This window comes from Apteryx rowi, unplaced genomic scaffold, assembly GCF_003343035.1.
Source record: "Apteryx rowi isolate R43461 unplaced genomic scaffold, aptRow1 scaffold_105, whole genome shotgun sequence".
Taxonomy (NCBI): domain Eukaryota; kingdom Metazoa; phylum Chordata; class Aves; order Apterygiformes; family Apterygidae; genus Apteryx; species Apteryx rowi.
In genome coordinates this window covers 1,050,777-1,072,892 of record NW_020447253.1, presented here as the reverse complement: position 1 = coordinate 1,072,892, position 22,116 = coordinate 1,050,777, and the positions used below count along the sequence as shown (strand labels likewise).

Sequence of the window (22,116 nt, the reverse complement as noted above, 5' to 3'; positions counted from 1 at the left end):
TGTTTGAGACGTTCACTCTAACACTTACATATTAAGGCATTTGACAGTGGTGAGTTTCAGTGATTGAAAGGAGCAGAAAATTCAGTAAACAAAAATCATGTCTTTTGAAGTAAAATTTTCCAGGCTATTTAGCAAGGTGAGTGTGAATTACTTCTCCTTCAATCCTGTTGATTTAAAATAGAATTTTGACAGTTCTCATTTAGTTTGATTTCTCCCCCCCCATGATGACTAACCTTTTGTCGAAGCACAGTATTCAAGAAATAAAATGCAAAGTGCAGTTGGACAGCTACTGGAGATACATTCTGGATGCTGGCAGGTAGGAAGTGAAATTCTCAGGAATACAATACACAGTCTTCTTGTTAGCTGATGGGGATAATATAATGTAAGTGAATTTAGTATTGGAGAAAAAATGGTGGATAGACTGTTGAGAGATGAGTACAGCATAGGCAGCAAAAATACAGCTCCTGCTAACATTAGATTCAGCTGTGAATACTTCCATTCCCAGACACTTCTCCCCAAGCCATGGAAATGGGAATGCAGTTAGTTTATAATGCAGAATTCAGTCAGAGTAAATTTCAAAAGCAGATGAATATATTGCCCGAGAGATGGTTAATCATTTAAATTAAACTTTCAATCAATTGTAATGAGTCCAGAAGATCAGTTCATTTCTTGGAATAATGCCTGATTTGGTTAGAATTGTCTAAAAACCTGACTGTTCGTATCTATATTACTATTAGAGGTGCACATAATATAGTATGTGACCAGAACTGGATAGAGATCTATTAACTCACCCGAGATGCATATTCCAGTCATGCTATGTAATAGCAGGGGCTTCTAAGTTCCCTTTTCTATGCTGATTGAAAATGCTGATGTAGATGTAAAAGATTTCAGTACCTGTAACTGATCCTCAGCAAAGCCATCTAGTTCTCCGCTGGTATACAGCAATGCCATTGCGAGGATGAGCGTTTTCCCCTAGAGAACATGCTCCTCATCCAGGAACTGTAGTACAGTACATACAGCCTCTCAGGGCAGGGATCCATAATGTGCAGCAACAACAAGGAAAGGGGAATTTAATACTTACAGGCTAACCTCAATCTAACTGAACACATAGTATTAATCTTTTTTTTTTTATGTTGAACTGAATGACAAGATTAACTATTTGAAACTGCAGATATTGCTAATAGTGTCTTTCCTGGTGGTAGAGTTAGGTTCTAGATTGGACACCAGGACAAAATCATGGTGAGAATTTTAGGTGAACTGATGTTTTTAGGTCAAGGTGTTGGTCGTCTGTGCTTATCGCTTTGCAAGCAAATCCAATAACATCTTTTATGAATCTGGCAGGACTGCACAAGATGTGATAATGATCTGCTACACTAGAATTCATTTATCAGTAGAGGCTGAGAGGTAACAAGTGCCTGTGCAGAGAGATAAGGAATGAAGTTTAAAAGACCTTTAGGCAAGAATGTTCTGGACTTTTCTTGGTGAGAACCAAAAACTAAAACAGGTTTTGTCTCATGGTTTTTGGAGAATTGTAACATGTTCCTTTTAACCTATATCTAATTATCTAGTAGAATTAAAAACCCTATGGAGCCAAATGTAATGAGGGATTCTGCTGAGATGTTTACTAGAACACTACCTGGAAAACCAAGCGAAATAGTCTGTTTTACAGTGTTGGCAATGTCTATTTTTGGGGGGGGAGATTTAGATAGCTGTGGTTTGCCAGCGTGGACCTCAGCCTGGTGCTCAGTTCAAATGGATTCTTAGGACTTTCTCTATCTGATTATTTTAGCAGCTTTCTTCTTCCTGTTGCAAATGGGGACGTTCATGAGACTGGAGGACAAGTACTTCCCTGTCGCATTGGCACACAGCAAGAGTGATGAACAAGCTAGAGGTTTTTGACTGGTTTACAATAGTTGCATAATGGTTATTTAACCGTATAGTTCCTCCTGCTGTTAGTTTTATGGATATAAACCCACCTACCAGTTCAGCACCTTTCTACATGGGACCTGCTCTTTCAGAAAGAGTCACGCTTTAAGGATTGTGTGTTATTTTACTGGGGTCTATGTGAGGATATACCAGCAGAATAGGTAGTGTTAGGGAGAGGACCAAGCCCCTTGGCTTGAAACGAAGAGAAGGGAAGATGAGGTGTCTTGTATGGATGGAAAAGGGCAAGTTAGGGGTAGCAGAAGCCTTGAATTTGCATTACATAAGAGAAGATGCAAGTCCCTGCATTCTTCATGCTATTTTAATACCGTAAACAGAATTGCACGTTTTTACAAGCAGTACCAGAGTTAATGGTTAAGCTTCCTAGGCAATGGTAGTTGTTTATGACAAACTTCCGTAATGCTTAATTTGGAGATTTCTCAGACAGCACGTAGGCCCTCAGAGGCGCTCTCAACAGTAGCCACTAGCTGTGTCGTTCCCTCCAACCTACCCACGATTCTTCCTGTGACAAGGAGATGCAATGCAGATTTAATTGTCTGTGTCCAAATAACTGCTTGTATTATCTTCATAGTAATCTTGACAGATTCTTTGCAGCACGACATGTGCAGAAAACGATCTGGAGACTTTTCTTGTTTTCAACTAAATACTTTAAATGGAATTTATAATTGATTTGTTAACCTAGTAGCCTGATGCTCCATCGCTCGGACAGAATAAGAAGGGTGGTTGTCATTCAGCTAGAATGAGGAATTCAGTGGCATGACATGCTTTTGTAACAAAATTAGAGCCGTCTGACTTCTTGAATAGCAGGGAAGATGACGTTTCCAACTGTATCTGCATGGGATATAAAAGATGATCTTAGTCTCTAGCTTTGGTGTTTCATACATTAAAAATCAGGGTTTAAATCAGGGTTTAAAAATTTTCTGGGTTCCATTGGTGAATACATTGGTTTACATTGGATACATTGGTTTACCTGTAAATAAGCAAGTTATCTCATCAAATGTCAATAGGTGTAGATTAAGTATCTTTGATCATGTTAACCTTAAAGCATCCTTAATATCTTAATGTTTCTAGGTGAAAAGGACAAACTGTTGCATCTTTCTCTAATTAAAAGTTTGTTAAAGTAATGAAAACGGGGAAAAAAATAAGCTGGACATGAGAGGAAGTGAGTAACGCAGGATCTCCTTCTGTACAGACTCTCCTTCTGTAATCGATTATCAAACAGAATTATTTCTGCAGTGAGACACAGCCTAGGTGTGTAAATCTATGACTGAGAGGGGAAGGTTTGCAGAGGGATGTTCTGGAGTAACACCTGGTGCTGGTACGAGGGATTCCTCCCTCCTCCTTGCGGGCCTGCGTTCTGTGCGTACCTCTGCTTGCCAGGACGCGTGCCGGTCTGCAGCAGTGACATACAGGTCTCCATCTCTTTCTGCGTGGTTTGTGTGGCGGGAAGAGACATTATCAGACACAAATGAGAGCAAGCTGACATATGCAAACTGGCAGGGGCTCAGCTGAGTCCAGATGAAATGATACTAAATAATAGGAAAAGCGACAATTGGCCAGAGCGTTGACTGTACCCCTTACCAAACATGTTTGTCTGGGCTTTGCTGATACACAGCAGTTGCTTTTCTGTTTTTGATTTCACTGCTTGGAAACAGCTACCACAGCTGGTTTTTTCGTGCGTGGCTGGTCCAGAGACTGCGGTTGCATCTCTCTAAAGCAAATGATGCGACGCTGACCCGTGTTTTCTACCAGTGAATTATTGAGCGTATGTTGTAGTGAGCTACTCGGCAAGAACTCTGAGCCCTCTAACACTGAAGGCAGCTGCTCTCGTCTCGAGCCTGGTGAGCCGAAGAGCAGAGCGGCCGTGCTCGTCTCTGCGGTGCTCCTGTACTCGCCGCCTTTTGGGAGAGGAGCATGTGCAGGTGATCTGCACTTTTGGGAGAGGAGCATGTGCAGGTGATCTGCACAGCCTTGTGCTAACGCTGCAGTTGCTGGGACATGTTGGCATTGACAAAGTCATGTATTTGAAAATGCCAGGGCAGACCTGCAAGTCTGACAGAATTTGAACAAACTTGGTGGTCTGACTGGGGTTAGGACACAGCGGTTTGCAGTGGGGGTGGGCAGCACTTTTTGCAGGTAAGAAAGTCTCTGGTGTATGTCTGGCTGGTTTTATATTTGAATTAATATGTGTAATCCCTTGGTAATAGCAAAATCTCCTGGTAATATGCTCACTTTTGATGATCTTATCCAACAGCTAATGAATAATCACAAATAAACCCTAATGGCTGTGAAAGTGTATTTTGGTCTAATACCTTCATAGCCAAATTTACACATTTTTCACAGTATCCTCTTTATTTCCACTGTCTTCCCCAAATTATATTTGTAATCAGCTAGCTGTGCTTTCCAGACTGTTAAATTGCATCTAAAGTCTACTTCATGTTTTGATTCATGAGTCTGTAAATTCACATGGGATCTCATACATAAAATACTTTAATGTCAAGATATGACCTTTGACCAGAGTTTACATGTGTTTTTGTGTGTGATCCTCCTGGGAGGGCCAGCAGATACAACAACTCATAACATTGTATTTAATGTTTTCCTTTTAAGAACTCACTAGACTTTTTAGAGGACAAATCTAATAGCTATAGATAAAAACAAAAATATAAAACATCATAAATAAAGCAGCAGCTCAGTTTCATTTTTAATGAATTAAAAAAGCTGCAACTTCTACCTAGGAATACTGTTACCAGCTGTGGTTATGGTGTTTTTCTCTACAGATAGTTGCCTGCATGTTTTCATTCTTATGTGCTTTATCTGTCTTTTACTATTGCTAATTTCTTTTTCTTATCTTTCAGCAGCTTGAGAAATTCATGGTAATAGCTTAAACATTCAGAATTCAGAATGAAGTACTGAAAATGTAAAAAGAGATTAGTAGAAAGTTGTGGGACTTTTTTCTTCCTTTATATAACATCTGAGTTTAAAGATATTTTTTCTTCATAAATAATCATTGGCTGTACAATCAGTGACAAATGCAGGATGTTGGAATAGCAATAAGGAGAAATGAGCTTAAGAGGCACAGAGGTAAACAATAGACATGTACTGTTTCTGAATTGCACTAGATACCAAAATGTGTGTTTATAATGCTGGCGTCAGGCAAGCGCCATGGAACGAAAGGTCTCACCCTCAGCTACGCTGGTATCAGCCCGCTGTCATTCTTCAGTGGAGGTGCTTTGGCTAAATCCTGGAGAAAATGGATCTGATATTGATTGTCAAGATTAAAAATGAGATACCTGGGTATTAGGAATCAGACCGTTTTAGGGTCACATAACAAAGGGAGAATGATTTTAAAAAAGAAAAAAAGCCACAAGAGAAGGGCAACAGAGAAGTAACGAATGACAGCTCAAGGGGGGGTTCGGTTTGGAGAGAAAGCAGTTACGAAATGGCAGCAATTTTGAAATCTCTTTGTCTAACCTGGCCTGACATTTGACGGAGCAGCTGAGAAATGAGAATCGAATTTGATCTCTCCGAGGTCTGTGACTTAGTAAAAACTCCCTGTGGAAGAGACAGGCGCTCTGAAACGGAAGGTCTGTTCTTTCATTTGGAAAGAAAACTTGAACATGTTTTCTTTCCCACCTTGGAGCGCTTTCTGCAGCCTGAACCACGGCAATTAGCACTGCCTGCCATCTGTCTCCTGCTACGCTCAGCTTGTCATTTGGTAACAAATAGTGCCTGCGTGAACACCTAAATACGTTCATATTTAGCACACATTCAGGTTTTAAGAGTTGGCTCTTAACATTTTAATATATTCTCTTGAGGAATTTGCAGTATAGAAAATGACGCAGACCTTTAGGTATTGATGTTTGAAAAAGATAATCCAACATAAAACCTTGATGAAAGCTGTTATTAAAATATGAATTTCTGAAGAGGCCCAGTGTACAGAGGCCCTGTCTTTTCATTACAATTTTATTGCTGGTAATTTAGAGAAAATTTTGTCTTAGAGTCATTGTTCCCAGATATGAAATAATTAATTGAGTTTCAAATGGTTTGAAGAAAAAAAGGCTGTCTTGTTGTTTTATTTCTGCTTCTGAATACTACTTGTGTAGTGATCATGTAGCCTGCGCTTAGCGTTTACGGGAAGTGTGAGATGGTAGCGTGATGCTGGTATTGAGCAGATCACAACAGCACCAGGCATTCCTTTCATTAATGTTCTAAAGATACTTCTAAGAAACTCTAGAATGCAAATTAAATCAGATTTCATAGACTTTGTAATATTTCCAGCTGTACTGGAAATGCCCAAGAATAGTATTTCTTAACGTGTTGTCTCTACAGCCAGGAAGCAGTAAGATGTGTGAGAATAGGAATATGATTTTTTTGTTTCAGGCACATGTTCGAGTTAAATAGTTCCACCTAACTGTCTGGTTGTCCTAGTACATAAACCCCTTTTTTCCATAAAACTTTGCAAAATCTGATCCTACTGGAGCATTATTAGGAAAGGTGAAAACTGAAGCCGTATAGAGGAAGATGCTAACTGCTTTGTGCTGGTATTGCTTGCCGTTGGTACTGCTGTGCCAGCAGGATTAACCTGCACTGTCCAGCTATATCTGTTGAGGAACAAAAAGCCCTAACTGATATTTTATTCCTAATTTTGTGCTTGGGTACATTATAATGCATTGAAATTAGAATAGCTAAATGAGCTTTCTTTGGGAAATCAGTACATATATAGACTTTTGTTTGTCCCTTTCCTATGGCTGCCAAAGCCTGGGGAGCTGCGTGGCCTAAGAGCATAAAGAAGGGGAATATGTGTTTCTAAATTGATTTTACAATGAGGAAAAATCCAAACAGTTAAAAATCACAGCGGAACAAAAAGCTCTGTTATTGTGCTAGGAATGATCAGTCTGATATTCAAGGAAGGTAAAAAATTGGTATGAGACTAGAGGTGTAGCAGACACAGGCAGAAAGTGATTTCTACTCTTAACTGAGAAATGGGAGAGATTTGCGTGTTGTGCAATAGAGAAATCAAACACTTTTACATGGGAAACCTAGAATGAAGAGTAAGCAAAGTCTAATAATTTCAGACCCACCATACTTGGTATTAACTGTGCTTGAGGTTCTTTCAGGCAAATGATCCATGTCATGTTCACTTCATTTTGGTGTTCCATTTTTAATTTTCAGTACTAAAATATGTTTTGCTATTGCCTGACACTAAATTTGTTGCAAAGTCAGAGATGATAATATATTTTGTAAAAGACGAGGGTTGTCCTGCTTTGAAAGGACGTCAATTATTAATACTTAAAACATGCATGAGTTAAATAGAAATTGAGTTAAACATCTGAATAAAGTTATTCTCTACATCGGGTGCTTTATTGAAAACACATAGAAAGAACTGTTTTGGTTTGGTTTGTTTCTTTTCTAAATAGGTTACAGCCATCCCTCTCTGATAAAGCTTCTACAGCAGCCACAGAACTTGGTAAGTGATTTATGACTTTAAGCATTTGCAAGAATCCTCTGCCTGCTTGTGGCTGTCTTTCTTATTTTCTCTTAAACTGATAAAATGGCTCAATGAATCAATTCGAAGTATGGTTGGATCTGCTTTCTTTATTTCTCAGTAGGTGAAAAAAGCTTGGTAGTGCTTAAGAAAACATTAAAAAAATCTGTGAAGATCTACAAGAAGTAAATATTTGGGTGATGGAAGCACTTTATATATTAGCAGCCAGTTTTAAATCATGCTTCCTTCAAGCGCAGTTTTTCCAATTAATTATTTTAGCTATGTTCTTGAATGAAGATTTTTTTGAGTCTGAAAGGAAGCCTTTGTTTTGTTGGAATCTAACACAAGTCCTTGAGAGATAATGTAGTATTCAGAATATGAAAATAGTGATTTAAATCCAGAATGCTGTAAATTTGGGTGGGAGAGGGGGTTGTTTTGTTTTGGTGGCCGGTTCACATCTGCTTGAGTACTAATGGTGCTAACGAATCCACTGACATGTCCTGGAAAAATTAAATTAATTAGACTAGAGCTACATGATTATTTCAAAACAAAGTAACAACTTCTTGAATGCTTAAATAAAGTATCTGCCTATTTTCTGTAATAGTCTACTAACAGTCATTGGAAACAACCTGGTTTAAGTTATGGAAACGTTTAAAATAAAGTTGCCTTATAACTCAAGCTTCATTTTCCCACTGGACAAAATTTGTGGATTCCATAATCATCTCGGGCATTTTTCTTAAATCTCTAACATTGACAATAGCTTATGTGTATGGCACATGGATATGTGGGCACAGAGATTTAACTGAAAATCCGGACTAGAGCTGTGTGGACCTGAGCCGCGCTGGCTTGCGACCACCGATCAGTTTATCCCTGCTGGCTGTGCTGTCTGTAGTGGCTTGAGCCACTGGTTCTGCAAACCAGTACTCGGTGCCCACGCCGCCGGGAGGGCGAGCCGCGTCCCCGCGCACCTGCGCTGTCCTTCCTCAGAGCCCGCTGGCTCGCTGCGGGAGAGCGCGAAGCCAGACCGGCATGTGAAAGAGTGCCGACATTTGCGTTCCCCCAGCTGATTTGCTTGCAGAGTTCTCTTTTCTTCAGGAATGAGAAACTCTGCCTTCCCCTGAACTAAAATACTTCAGACTTTTTAAAAACCACCATGGAGGCTAGAGATGCCAGAGCTGTCAAAGGCAGCTCCAGACATCATGGAAACGCCAGTATTTCTAAATATGTGCATTACCTCAGACAAATTATTTCTGAGGAGATAATATCTGTATTGCAATGTAGCGGTAGGCAAAATCAGATTTAAAAAAGCTCTGCTGTCTGGTGGCAGCTTTTAATTTGTGAGCTGGAAAAGGGAAGTTAATAGGCTGCCAACTGGAAGGCTGGAGCAAAAGGAGCTACCTCCAAATCCAAAATAAGCAGTGCAACCAGGACACATCTCCCCCATACCAGCATCAAAGCTGCATGAGCTCAGGGGAGGGGCTGCACTAAGCCTGTGGTCCGTACCCGGCTGCACACTTAGGGTTTCTGGCAGTTTAGTCTGGGCACAGTGTCGGCAGGACGTCGTCTTTGCAGTGCCATAAGCGGACGGGTGCAGGGGAAGCGTGCGGCTCCGAGGCCGGAGAGCCGTGAAGAGGCAGAACCAGCGGAGACCTCCGCTGCAGGCAGCGTAGGGGTGGCGGTCTGCCTGCAGACAGTGCCAGCCGTGGTGTGAAAACGCAAAACTTCTTTTGGAGTAATTCACACTGAGGTAGGGCCCTAGGGCCCTTGTTTGCCCTTATCAATGGGATCAGCGTTTTCTTGTAGGGATTATTTCTTTGGTTTGTTTTTAATGCTCCATGTAACCTCTTTATAGCCAACTAATAAAAACCAGGATATGCATCCATTCATTTGAGACCACAGCAGCTTGATATTAGTGTTCTGTTTTTCTCAGTACTGAATAAGTCATTAACAACAAAAGAAAAAATATATTTTTCTACTTAATGGCAAATGTTGTCAATTGGCTGTGAAAGCCAATAATCAAATTCACAACAGATTTATGCTCTCATATCTCTAATTCTATATGAAAATTTCCTTCTAAGCTGAGATAAAAAGCCAAGTCAGAGTTCTCATATGTACTAAACAAAAACTTAGTGTTAATCTGCAACATCCTTGTTTAGACTTATTTTTAAGTCTGAATCTGTTGAAATAAACATTGTTTTGGAAATAACACACTTTTACAGTGTGTTATCCAGTACAATCTCTCTGGGCAACCTGTTCTGCCACTTCACTGTCCTCGTGGTGAAAAACTTTTTCCTTATATCCAGTTGATACCTCTCATTCTGATTTATGCCTGTTGCCTCTCATCCCCCCACCGTGCGCCACTGAAGAGCCTGGCTCCATCTTCTCGATAACCTCCTCCCAGGTCCTGGAAGGCTGCCTTCCTGCAGTCACTGCGGTGGTGACTAAGGCTCTGGCAGCGACACAGGTTTAGTTCTGCCGACTGACAGGGAGATGGGTTGGTTTGGAGAAAACCGTTCTGGGAATCAGACGTGAGTTCAATAGATAGCTTCCCCGTAGCCTGTGAAAATCCACTGGTTGGAGAGATTGCATTAGAAGCATGGAGACTATTCCAGCATTAATGACTCCTGGTCCAGGTCAGACCTAAATCAAGAAATGGAAAGGAGAAAAGGAGAGGAAAGAATACTATTAAACTGAGGTGCTAGAAATCTACTGTTGTAATGCAAAGTAAGAATGTACCTATAATTCGGGCTGAGGCACTGAGAAAACTGACTGTGCAAACTAAAGGCACTAGAACAGGAAACACTTAATTGGAGACATTTCCAACACAAACCACGAGCTTCATAAAAGCAGTACATGGTTGTAAAGAATCTTCACCGATGTGTGTCAATGCATCATAGTCAGTGCTCTTGAGCTTGATTAAATGCACACTGCTGCTTACTGAGGACGTGCAGGGTAGCCTCTCTCCGATCTCCTTCGTACACTGCCCGCTACTGTACATGCCAGAGCAGTCCAGGAGGGAGACAGCCTGCCGGTGTGCATAAACTTTTTGACGGAGATCTATTTTACTGCAGTGCTGTGTTGCTGATCCTTGCCTGTGGGTTATCTTTCTCAGAGGTAGACCCGATCCTTTGAGTCTACCTGTGTGTTGTTCCCCCAGATCCCATATCTTAATAGTATCTGGAGGATGTTTATAACCACAGTGTTCTGAAATGGTCTCACTTGAAGCTCAGTAAGGAAGAAAGTGGTGCTATCTTAATTGAATTTAGTTTTAGCTACTCAAACTGAAGGCAAGTAATTAAGATTTTACAGTGTATTTCCTGTGTATGAGGAAAACTGAGATTGAGTGAAGGAATAAAGTAGCAATATTGAAGAGGAAACATGTCATTAAGCACTTTGCATGCACCTTTTTTAAGGTGCTCTGCAAGAGTAAAATATTAAGGTTTAGATAGAAAAATGCATTCAAAGACATGAATATCTTCCCCTGTTTTTAAAAGTCCTTGTGCCATGACTGCAAATGTTTGGGCTGGTGTTTGTAATTATAATTAAATGAAACTGTCTTGATATCAACATGGTGATATTCTTCATGTGATACTAAAAACAATTTTTCTTCCTATGTTTTTTTAGAGTACCTTTATCAACAGACCTGCCCTAGGGATTTTACCTCCAGAGAACTTTGCAGAAAGACTGAAGGAATCTTTGTTATCAGTAAGTTAAGATAACAGTGATGAGTTACCATATTCTGTGTTTAGGGACACAGGCATGTCAAAGGATGTTACAGATTTTAATAGGTAACATTATGGATTAGCTGCCCCATTAGTCCACCTGCCTTCCCCCCTCCTAGAGACTGGAACCAGCAAGCAATGAAGTCAACCCTTTTTCCCCCAACTTGACAGCTGAATGTGAGAGGGTGAGGCAAGTGCTCTGCACAGATACCACCTCTTTCATTCCTGATTCAAGACCTGATGACAAAACATATTTTCTCTAACTTCTACTTGCTGTGATTTCCTAAGAAATGTAATAAGTAGCTTCTGTTTGTCCTGATTTAAGCTTGGACATCCTTGGGGCTGAAACTGAGTTGGAATCAGTTTTTCTTTTTCTAAGCTCAGTTGGTCTCCCATTATATTTAAGTTGATGATGTTAAAGACTGACAGTATTATGTTCACCTTGTGCTACAGTTGTGCTTAATATTTTGGAATAATTTTCTCTCTTTCACAGGTGGCTCCTAAGGGTCTGTCACAGGTTGTCACCATGTCCTGTGGATCCTGCTCTAATGAAAATGCCTTTAAAGCAATATTTATGTGGTACAGAGTGAGTAAAAATACTAAAAGATGTTTATATGTTGGTATGTAGAAATCAGTATTTGTTCATAATCAGAACTGTTATTGTACAACAAAGTAAGGCAGGGAGGTTCTTGTGGTCATGATATCATTTATTTATGCTTCAACCTGATATGAAATCCCTGTTAAAAATTCTTCATCCAAGCTTTTGATTTCTGTTGACACAAATGTAGAAATAAAAAAGGAAACAAAGAAAATACATATAGCAATGCTGGTTCTTCTCTCCTTTCCATTCACCATGTGATCACCAGTGGTGACACGGTGGTGTGTAGTATGATCTCTTTCCTGTTCTTGTGCTAAGTGCTGGTCCTGATAATGTCCACAGATGGGCAGGAGGGGAGGGCCGCTCTCTCTCAGCTCACTCCTACACTACAGGAGAAAGAGAACTCCTCTCAGGGAGGCAATTTCCAAGGTGTAGGTGGTTTTCTCTGAGTTTTAATTTAAACCATAGTTGATGGGATACAGAGCAAAAAACTATTTGGAAGGTCCATCCTTGGGGAGAGAGATCTGAGTATTATTTTGTTTTCTGAACTTAAAGGCAGGTATATAATAGAATGGCAAAAGGGCTTTGGAAGCAGTCAGATGATAAAATATACAAGTAAGGCTGATTTGGGTCTAAGTACTTCTTTAAAAAAAAAAAAAAAGTTTGTGCCATTTTTGTGTATTTGTAAACTCCTGGGTTTATTTCAGCCAGAACTGCAGGGGTTTCAAAGAACTGTGCTTCTACAAGCTTTGTAAAGAGGTGTTTGGGAGAGAAACCCCTAAACTGTCTTACCTAATAGGTGACCTTGTTCTGAATCTCTCTTACTAAAATATCTGATGATCTGCCAGGCAGAGAGACCTTGCTAATGTGTTGAGTGCAGGGAAACATCATTTAGAGCTCAAAACACAAGACCCAAATCTGCAGAAAACCTTTAGTAGTCTTTTCACTAGTCCTAATGCTCATGGAATTATGCATCTTTAATTAGTTTGTCTTCTGCAATGCAGATTACAGTCAGTATCTAAAGGCCAAGCTCCACATTTTCATTGCCTGTAGTTTGGAAATATCAGCATTATTAATACTGGTACTCAGCCACTTGGTCACAACTGAGGGAAAACTATTTGTTATTTTTTTGCAGAACAAGGAGAGGGGCCATAATAATGTCACAAAAGAGGAACTGGAATCTTGCATGATTAACCAGGTAACGCTTTTAAACACATCTACAGATGTAGTGCTGGCTTGATTTATATGGGAAGCTTGGAGGAAAAATTGGTTTTCCTATCTCCGAAGTGAAATCTCAGTTTTGTAAAATTTAGGAAAAGGTTAAATACAAGCTGCTTCCAACAGATGTCAAGCTTTGCTGCTCATATTCTCCTGCATCCTTCCCAGCTGTGAATCTTGGAAAAATCATCTTTTTGTCATGAGATACCATCTGCTAGAGAAGGGTCCAGGTGATGGAAAGGTCCATGGAGATCTTTAATACATGCAGACTTTTACAAATAAAATAATGTTAAGATCTTTTAATTTTTCCAGAAGCTGTGATTTTATGGCTTAAAACTAATCAAGGGGTTGGTTAAAATTTGACTGACTAAATGTTAACAGTGTAATCCTGCAGGATCAGGAAATTAAGATGCAGCTGAAAAGCCTCTAAAGTCCCATTCAGCTTTGACCAAAGTAGCCATGCTCTTGCCAGTCACAAAACTTTATATGCAGCAGTGTATTTAATCTCCTTTATGAGATAAATATCTTAGAAATGAATAACCTGCTGGTTCTAGCCTGATCTTGGCATTTCTGTAGTGACACAGCATTCAATTCATTCACACTGCATTAGGGAACTCATTTGGCTTTAAAAATGTGGAGGATGTTTTGGTTTGTTGTTTTGGGGTTGCTTTTTTTTCCCAGGATTATTTGTTAAAGCTGATCAGTTCTTTCATCTTGCTCACAGCATGGTCACACACATGCTTGTGCCAATACAAGTAAGAGGATGGCACATCATGACCTGAAAGAACAGGAATTTTGTAAGCTGACATCAGCACCAAAGACTTCTGTAATATGATGATCGCTTTTTATCCAAGTTTAACTATCTAATCATTGAGTTTCTAGTTTGAGCTAATTGTCTGAGTTTTCTTTGTAATTGGGGGGGGGGAATTCAGAGGGCAGTTCGTTCCCCTTTCTGAGATGAATCCAATTACAAATATTGGAGCCATGGGCTTGTACCGTGAGGGTGGGTGCAAGATTAAAGGGTCTAAACAGTGTGTAAATGCTGAAGTGAAGTGAAAATCCTTCCACTCTTAGGATAAGATATAGACCATAAAGAAAGGGAATTTTTATTTTTAAAAGGGGGGGGGAGGAAGGTGTTCATCCAAGGATATCCTTTTAATAAATTTCAGATAGTACAATGTTTCCACGTATTTTGTCATGGTCCTTTTTCAGTCTTTGTATAGAAAGCCAACAAGAATGCAAAGAAGTTTCGTGCTGGTCTGAGTGGGCCCTGAGTGCAAGCACTCGGACATACACTTGCAAATCATACGCTTACTTACACTCTCACTACTTTGCTCTCTCTCAGTCCTGAAGGGGGTTATCCAGGAGGTCTGCAACATACTTAAGTAATCCCAGGGAAGTTGCTTATCAGCTTTTAGGGAATTTACTATGTGTCCATAGTTTGTACAAAAAGAGGCTGATTGTACTGAACTTTCTGCTTTTATGCAAGTTCATGGGTAAAGCAATTTTATGACACAATATAAATTGCCAAGTATTCTTTGATGTGCTTTACAATATCAGGCAAATTTTGAGGGATGACAAATTTACTTGAGTAAATGGGTAAATATAGCATTTTACGGTACCAGATGGTTTGAAGAGGAAGCTTACTGGCATGCTGTGTGGGGCAGCAGCTTGGATCAAAGCATCCTGCTCTTCTCCATCGCTGGGCAGCCAGGCTGCGGCTGGTGGGTGGGTTTGGAGCAGAAGGGGTGTTGTGGGTTATGCAAGGCTGTCTGCAGCGGCTCTGCTGTGAGCTGCACCGCCACCTGTCTGCGGGCACCGCGCCGTGACGTGTCTGGGTTTGCTTTCAGCCGCCCGGCTGCCCCGACTACGCGATGCTCTCCTTCATGGGTGGATTCCATGGAAGAACCATGGGTAAGAAAAGCACTGCCAGCCACATTTGCCTTTCTCTTGCTTCTTCTCAGCTGGTATTAGCCACTGCAGTAAGTTGTTATCTCACTGTAGTTTTTGAAAAGTAGTTATTTTCTTAGATAGTATCAGTGGAAGCTCTAGGTTTATTGAAGGCTCGCCTTAGAAGCTCCATCAGTACTGAAACAGAATATTTATTTTGAATGACAGTGATTTAATTTTGGATCTTTTAAATACCTGTTTTCAGAAGATCCCTTACTTTCATTCTGGATCCAAGGTTTCCTATCTGTACTAGTAAAAATCTAAATCATAAGGTAAAATTACTGCAGTATACAAACAACATCAGTTGTTTTTACCATTTTAGATAGGATCAGTCCCTGTTCTACACATGTTACCTAACACTGCTGTAACTGAGCTTTGCAACCAGTTGTCTTTGGAAAGGTGAAATTTATCTAGTCTGAGCATTGCTGTTCTGTAAATCAGATTCACAGAGATTCTGTTCTTTTGGAACAGTGTACGTGGGACCTGATGCTTAAAAGCTGGAGCAATTCACTTAAGCTTGACTCAGTCCAATTACACAGTGTTTCAGAAAATCAAATAAAAACATAGAGCAATTAAGAGAGAATTCTTCAATCTTGGTGTCAGGCAGTTTTTCACCTCTTAGTAACTTTCTTTCTGTATTATTCCTAGTCAGATATTGTTTTAATTCTTGTTTTTCTGGCTTTAGGTTGCTTAGCTACAACTCACTCTAAAGCAATTCACAAATTAGACATCCCATCGTTGGACTGGCCTATTGCTCCATTTCCAAGACTAAAGTATCCTTTGGAAGACTTTGTGAAAGAGAATCAGCAGGAAGAAGCCCGTTGTTTAGAAGAGGTAAAAAATTCACTGGCAGTCTTCTGTTGATTTCTTTTTGAAATAATGAATAGCGTTAGCAGGATTAGCTGCTTTCACTGAAAGAGTGTTTTCAGGGATTGGAACAGCATGTGATTAAAAGAGCATTTACTGTTGTTTACGGTTAGAAGTTTGTCCTTGCCTTTCAAAAGAACGGTCAGTTTACTGTGAATAACAGAAGTCTACATAAATGATACCAAAGTGAAATTTCACGTGCAGGAGTAGTTTTTTATATCACAGTGAACTTGTCTGCCGCATTTTGGAGAGGGACGTGGACTAAGACACAGCTCAGTGTGTGCAATCATCTGAAAACAGAACCTGTGACAGTTTTTCAGGTTTTTCAGCTTTCCTAAAAGTCTTCTAGACTAGTTTAGACTTCTAGATAGTCTTCTAGAGTAAAGTCTGATCCTACAGGTACAGGAGCTGACTGGGTAGCTGAAGATGAGCCAGAGAGTATTGCAGGGGCTCTGTGCCCTTCCTGGCCCAGGAAAAAGGAAAGCTGGGCAGAACAGAGTTTAACCCAAACTGTGTCCAGGTACCAGAACTGGAAGATTCCCTGTCGGGCTCAGTGGGATCCAGGCTCTGTCACTTGCAAGGGCTCGCTCTTAAGAGACTGCTGAGAGGAACAAGGCATAACGCGCCCTGTGACTGGAACAAAAATAATGCTAAATCTGGAACATCATAACTAGCTACCCAAGAATGGGCCGTGATGGCCTGAATGGAGCACTGCATGGCTGAGTGCACAGAGTTGGACTGCAGGGAGTTCTTATTCAAACCTGTGTAACTTCAGGGAAAATCAAGGCATAGCAAATTGCTTCCCTGTGTTTGCCCCAACAGCTTATTGGGGGGAGGGGGCGGGGAAGTGGGATGCAAAAAATCAATCTGCAAACTGTTATTTAAAAAAAAGTTGAACACTTGCTTGAAAGACTTCAAATTGACTTATTGATGCCCCTTGGGAAACATTGCTTTATACAGCCTGCACAGGCTGTGAGCCTTGAAAGCTGGAAGTGGTATTTCAAGCACAAATGGCATTACTAATCTCAGCAGCTGGCACTACAGGGTTAATTAAAACTTCTCTTTAAGCCCCGATCAGCAACCGGATTTCTGTACTATTATTTCATCTGATTGAAGTGTCTGCATTGGGTGACTAGAAAAAGCAAACTTGTCAGATTGCCTTCTTAATACATTAGGTGAGTTTTGTGTTCTGACACAAAGTCTGCTTTTTCTTCCATGTTACTTGGGTGGAATGACAACAATGGCTTAGTAAACTACAGTAGTTTCCATGATACATTCAGCTGAAATTTGATAGCTCTTCCAAACCAATGTTCATGTAGATTAGCGTGCGAGCTAAACTGCTTTCTAGTTACAATGTGGTTTTCAGTATGGTTCAAACTTTAGCATAATTCAGGAACAAGAGGACAATGTTAAATCCTGGAGCAACTACTTAATTCCTTGTGGTTCCTGATGCCTTCAGAGCCAGGAATGGCTTTTGCATCAAGAAAGTTGAAATTCTGGTGTTGAGGTCTAATCTTTCTGGGAAGAAATGTGCTAGCGTCCTGAAAGGAAAATGTAACGTAAGTGTTGATTTTTAGGTGGAAGATCTGATCGTGAAGTACAGGAAAAAGAAGAAGATTGTGGCTGGAATCATTGTAGAACCAATACAGTCAGAGGGTGGGGACAACCATGCTTCAGACGACTTCTTCAGAAAGTTACGAGATATTGCCAGAAAGGTAACCAAATATTTCACTGTTCACTCAGAGGTAGCTGAACATGCAGGTATTTGTTCCTGTCTCCAAAGGACTCTCTTCCCCCGCTCCCAGGCATTTTTAGAGCTTTCTCACAGGCCTCCTCAGTAGCTGTTGGGATAGTTACATATACGTATTCAGATATAAGCAATCCTTACAGTCAGCAGAGTATTTTCTCTTCTATTATTTGATGCGCACTAAGTGGTTTCCTCAGTCAAATAAATTTTATTCTGGGACAGAGAAACTAATTCTGATTCATTAACTATGGGTTTCACAGTAGTGATCTTTAAATGGTACTGCTGATTTGCTGAGTGGTTTTGAGCAATTCCAGAAGAGATGGATATAGATAAGGGTAACTTTTTGTTGAAATATTTGTTTCTAATTACAAAAAGAGCTGAGACAGAAACACAAGCTGAGTCTGCCTGTAAGTGCTGATGTTCCAGTAAGCCAGCAATGAAAAAAGGCAGATGTCTTGATACTTGGAATGTAAAGTTATCTGTTTAGAAGTGATGGCCCTCAGTAAGACCTACTTCATGCTTTTTTTTTTTTTTTCTCCCCTCAAACATTTGTGGGAGAAACTAATGTGTGCTTGTAAAGAAGACCATACGTGACATTTGGAAAATCCTGTTCTTCCATGAGAAGCAGCAGCTTTTCCTTTTGTTAACAACTGCTTATAACAGCGGGGATATGAAAGTAAACAAGGTGAACTGATTTGTCTTGTCTAAAAGTTGCCAAAAGTACTTAGCAATAGGTTCAAATTTAAACCTCAAGGTCTGGCTTGAGATCTCCCTGTCCCCCAGTCTCTATGAAATAGTCCTTTACATAAAAAAGCACTTTGCCAGCTAAAATGACTGGTTCTTACACCAGACTCATCTGAAAAGGCAGGTCTTCTAGGATGATTTTAGGCCCCTAGACTGTGCTGCTGGTAGTGCCTTTATGCCACAAGTGCCTGGCTCAGATTGGAGGCAGAGACTTCTTATTTAAAAGCAAACTAGAATATAAGGTTCTTAATGCTCTACTTCTGTCTGAGGCTTTGAAAATTGCACCCAGACTCCTCCCAGATGTTTTCAGGCATCCTCTAGAAATGCTTAAGGCTAGACTACATAAAAACATATATTGCATTTGTGGACTTATGCAGAAAATATTTCTGGTGCCATTCTGAAAAATAGCCAAATTTCTGACTGTGAAATCTAATGCAAAATGAGTTGAAAGCCCGATTAGGAAATCTGGTGGCAGTGGTTTTGGGTTGGGGAGATTTGGGAGGGGCAAAGGCAGAGGAAGGGATGAATGTTACATATACTTGGCTTGTCTTTATCTGTTCACTGGCAAAGTACTTTTGGTTTGGAAATGTGGACTCAGGTTCCCTGCACTTTCAATCTATCTCCACAGCACGGCTGTGCATTCTTAGTGGATGAAGTGCAGACAGGAGGTGGCTGCACAGGAAAATTCTGGGCGCATGAACATTGGGGCCTGGATGATCCAGCTGATGTGGTAACGTTTAGTAAGAAGATGATGACAGGAGGATTTTTCCACAAAGAGGAGTTCAGGCCAAATGCTGTAAGATTTTTTCAATTATGTTTGGACTTTGTGGTGGTTCTGGTGGTTCATTCTTGAGTAACTGTAATGTACTAGGCCATGGGAGAGGCAAGCTTTCCTTCAGTAATGCGAGTTCAGCTAGATGGAGCTGCTCCTTGATAGATATTTGCTATGTGCTTACACACAAGTGGATAGCAGGCTTGCTTCTTTAACTTTAGCCCAGTCTCTCTCAGTCACCAAGGTCACAAGACTGGTGGGAAAGAGTGGAGAACTAGGAATATATAGCCTCATCTAATAAACTGACCTTCAGTACCAAATCTGGCCACAAATTGACACCTTGTTTTGGCAGGGCAACTTAGTATCTTCAGAGCTTGCATGTAAGCACATTCTGTCAGTAAGGTTTCTTCTTGAATGTAACATCATTTTAGATGTAATAAATGAAAAAAATGAACTAATGGGGGAAGAGGAGAGGGGGAGATAAAGCTTGAATGCAAAACCCGTATAGATGATGCTGATTCGCATGTTATCTATAGCAGTGTTTCAATGAGATGCCAGTTGCAAGAGAAAATGCACTAAATCCATAGCATACAGTAGTCCATCTTTGTTTCTGCTGAGCAAGGCAGGCATTGTCTTTTGCTCTTACAACAAAAAAAAAGGCATCGGAGATGAGCAAGTTTTTTGATATACCAGGTGTTTGTATTATCAGTTTGATGACTTGCTTTTCTAAGTGGAGAGCATTATGGTGATTTGCCTGTTAACATGTTCCACAACTCTCTTTCCACCATTTCTTAAGCCATATCGGATTTTTAACACCTGGCTTGGAGATCCATCCAAGAACCTTATGCTTGCTGAAGTTATTAAGGTTATTAAAAGAGAAGACCTTCTAAACAATGCAACCCATGCAGGGAAAGCACTACTGACTGGGCTGCTGGATTTACAGGTAAACATTTGGAAGGCTTACTATCTATTTAAAGGAGAAAAGTGGATTAGGAACAGCTTGCTGATCAGTTAGTTAGGATCTGACCTTATACAACTTAAACACTCTAGACTAAGGCATCTCCAGCTGGCAACTAGACCAGTGAATTTGATCATAACTTACTGGTTTAGGTACTTCAGTGCAAGGCTGAATAAATGTGAAGTAAACTTTCTTTTACTGACTTAAGAATGCTGGTTTTATATGGCTGTTTTTATATAATGCTGTTTTCTATAATGTTTTATAATTTTTTGTTATATGCTGGTTTTTATATAATGCTATTTTTTATAATAAAGAGCCACCCGCAAAATACCTGAAGGTATGAACTGCAGCTAGTGCAGTTATTCTGCTAGAAGTCTCTATCATTGCAAGCAGCTAGCATTTCACTGTCCCCCAAAATTTTTTCTACAGCAAAGTACCTTCATATTCTGTTACAATTCAGTTGGGCCTTTGGGCAAGAAAATTATAGTCTTCCCTCCTCAACTAAGTAAGGGAAATTCCTTTGCAGCTTCAACTGTGGAGCCCCACATGAGCAAGGCAAAGCAGCCAGACATCTCAGGGCAGGTTTGTGCATGCTGGCCTCAAAGGCACCTGTGCACCAAGAGTAAGTGAAGGGATATGCCCAAATACAGCCCCGGCTTTCTCTCTAACTTAAGGACATTTGCAGGGAGGAGAATGTAAAAAAAAAAAAAAAAAAACCGACTTATCTTCATGCTTTGGAAGGCCAGAATACAACTTCCACTATCCAAACCAAACTTCTGCTATCCAAACCAAAAAAGGTTACTCTTAAATAAAACAAGAGGATTGTAATTCACTTATTAGTGGGGCAGAGTATACTAGTAAGCGTGTCTTACTGCAGCATAAGGATGAGCTAGTTTCTAGCCCCATTCCAGATTGTTCAGATTTGCCCAGAGTATGTTTTTAGATGCAAGTTGCATTTGCTCAATTCATGAAGCTCAAAGAAAGATTCTCTTTGACTCAGCTCAGGGGTGCAAATTCATTCTCACTTCCTGCTTCAGACATTTAGCTCCTTTGTAAAGGGAGAACATGAGATCTGCGTGCTCTATGGCTCTAAGTCTATGGCTATCCAGATTGTTGTCAGAAATGGGTGAACAGGACACAAGGTTGTCAGAAAATCAGACTGTGAATAGTTTCACTCCACTAAAACCGAGGAGGAAGCAGCTTTTCCATGTGGCATGATGCCTGTGCAGAGCTTGCCACCAGGTGCCCTCTGTTTCAGCAGCTGCCATACATATTTCCTTACCTCTCATTGCAGGCTCGTTACCCCCATCTAATCAGCAGAGCGAGAGGAAGAGGAACATTCTGTTCATTTGACACTCCAAATGATGCAACTAGAAACAAGTTAATTACAATAGCCAGAAACAAAGGTAAGAATGTCTGTGTGTAAATTAACTGTGTGTAAATGATAAACAGTGGGATATGTAATGCTTTAAATTTTCCTTTTCTGTATGGCCTATGTGCACTACAATATTAGTGGACAAAAGCAAGTTCTGAGCAAAACTGTAATTAGATTTTTCTGGAAATAACAGTGTTATTCTCATAAATATCCCAACTAGTCACTTGCATGGAGTGTGTACAGCCACACACACACCCATGCACAATGTCTGCCTTCCTCTTTATGGCTAACCTGATGGGAAGAGACTCTGCAGGGCCCGTCTTATTTCCGAGATCTCTTTCATATTCCTCTGCGGTGAACTGAGGTGAAGCTCTGCATGGCTTGCTTACTTCTAGAAACAGATCAGGATAATTACGAGAAAGTTAATACAACTGTCAGACAGGAAAACACAGGGAGAACTAAGAATTTTATGGAGTACCTAATAATGAAATACAAAGATTTGCCTAAAATGGGCACAGCTCTGCAACTGCATCCCTCCTTTACTATAGAACTTTTACCTGGCTATAGAGAGGATCTCTTCCAGACTAACAGGTCTCAAGCTTCGGAAGGGGAACCTGGCCTCAGGATCTGAAGCCTTACATTCTCTTTGAATATAAGTCTGGGCCCTGGGTTTACTGCTGCTGCAGTTCTTAATGTTACTGATATCTGCCTTGTCTCTTGGAAGGAAGCAGGCATG

The 22,116-nt window shown here is 40.4% G+C and overlaps 1 protein-coding gene across 1 annotated transcript in view; it reads left to right on the top strand.

Moving 5' to 3' along the window:
* The window catches only part of ABAT (4-aminobutyrate aminotransferase), a 28,385-nt gene that overhangs the window by 5,166 nt on the left and 1,103 nt on the right, over positions 1–22,116 (top strand). Inside the window, exons 5-14 of the mRNA XM_026068507.1 lie at positions 7,362–7,411; positions 11,054–11,134; positions 11,645–11,737; positions 12,885–12,947; positions 14,818–14,881; positions 15,603–15,751; positions 17,362–17,499; positions 18,904–19,071; positions 19,844–19,990; positions 21,300–21,411. Coding sequence (XP_025924292.1) covers positions 7,362–7,411; positions 11,054–11,134; positions 11,645–11,737; positions 12,885–12,947; positions 14,818–14,881; positions 15,603–15,751; positions 17,362–17,499; positions 18,904–19,071; positions 19,844–19,990; positions 21,300–21,411 — 1,065 coding nt within the window. The remainder of the gene's footprint in view (positions 1–7,361; positions 7,412–11,053; positions 11,135–11,644; positions 11,738–12,884; positions 12,948–14,817; positions 14,882–15,602; positions 15,752–17,361; positions 17,500–18,903; positions 19,072–19,843; positions 19,991–21,299; positions 21,412–22,116) is intronic.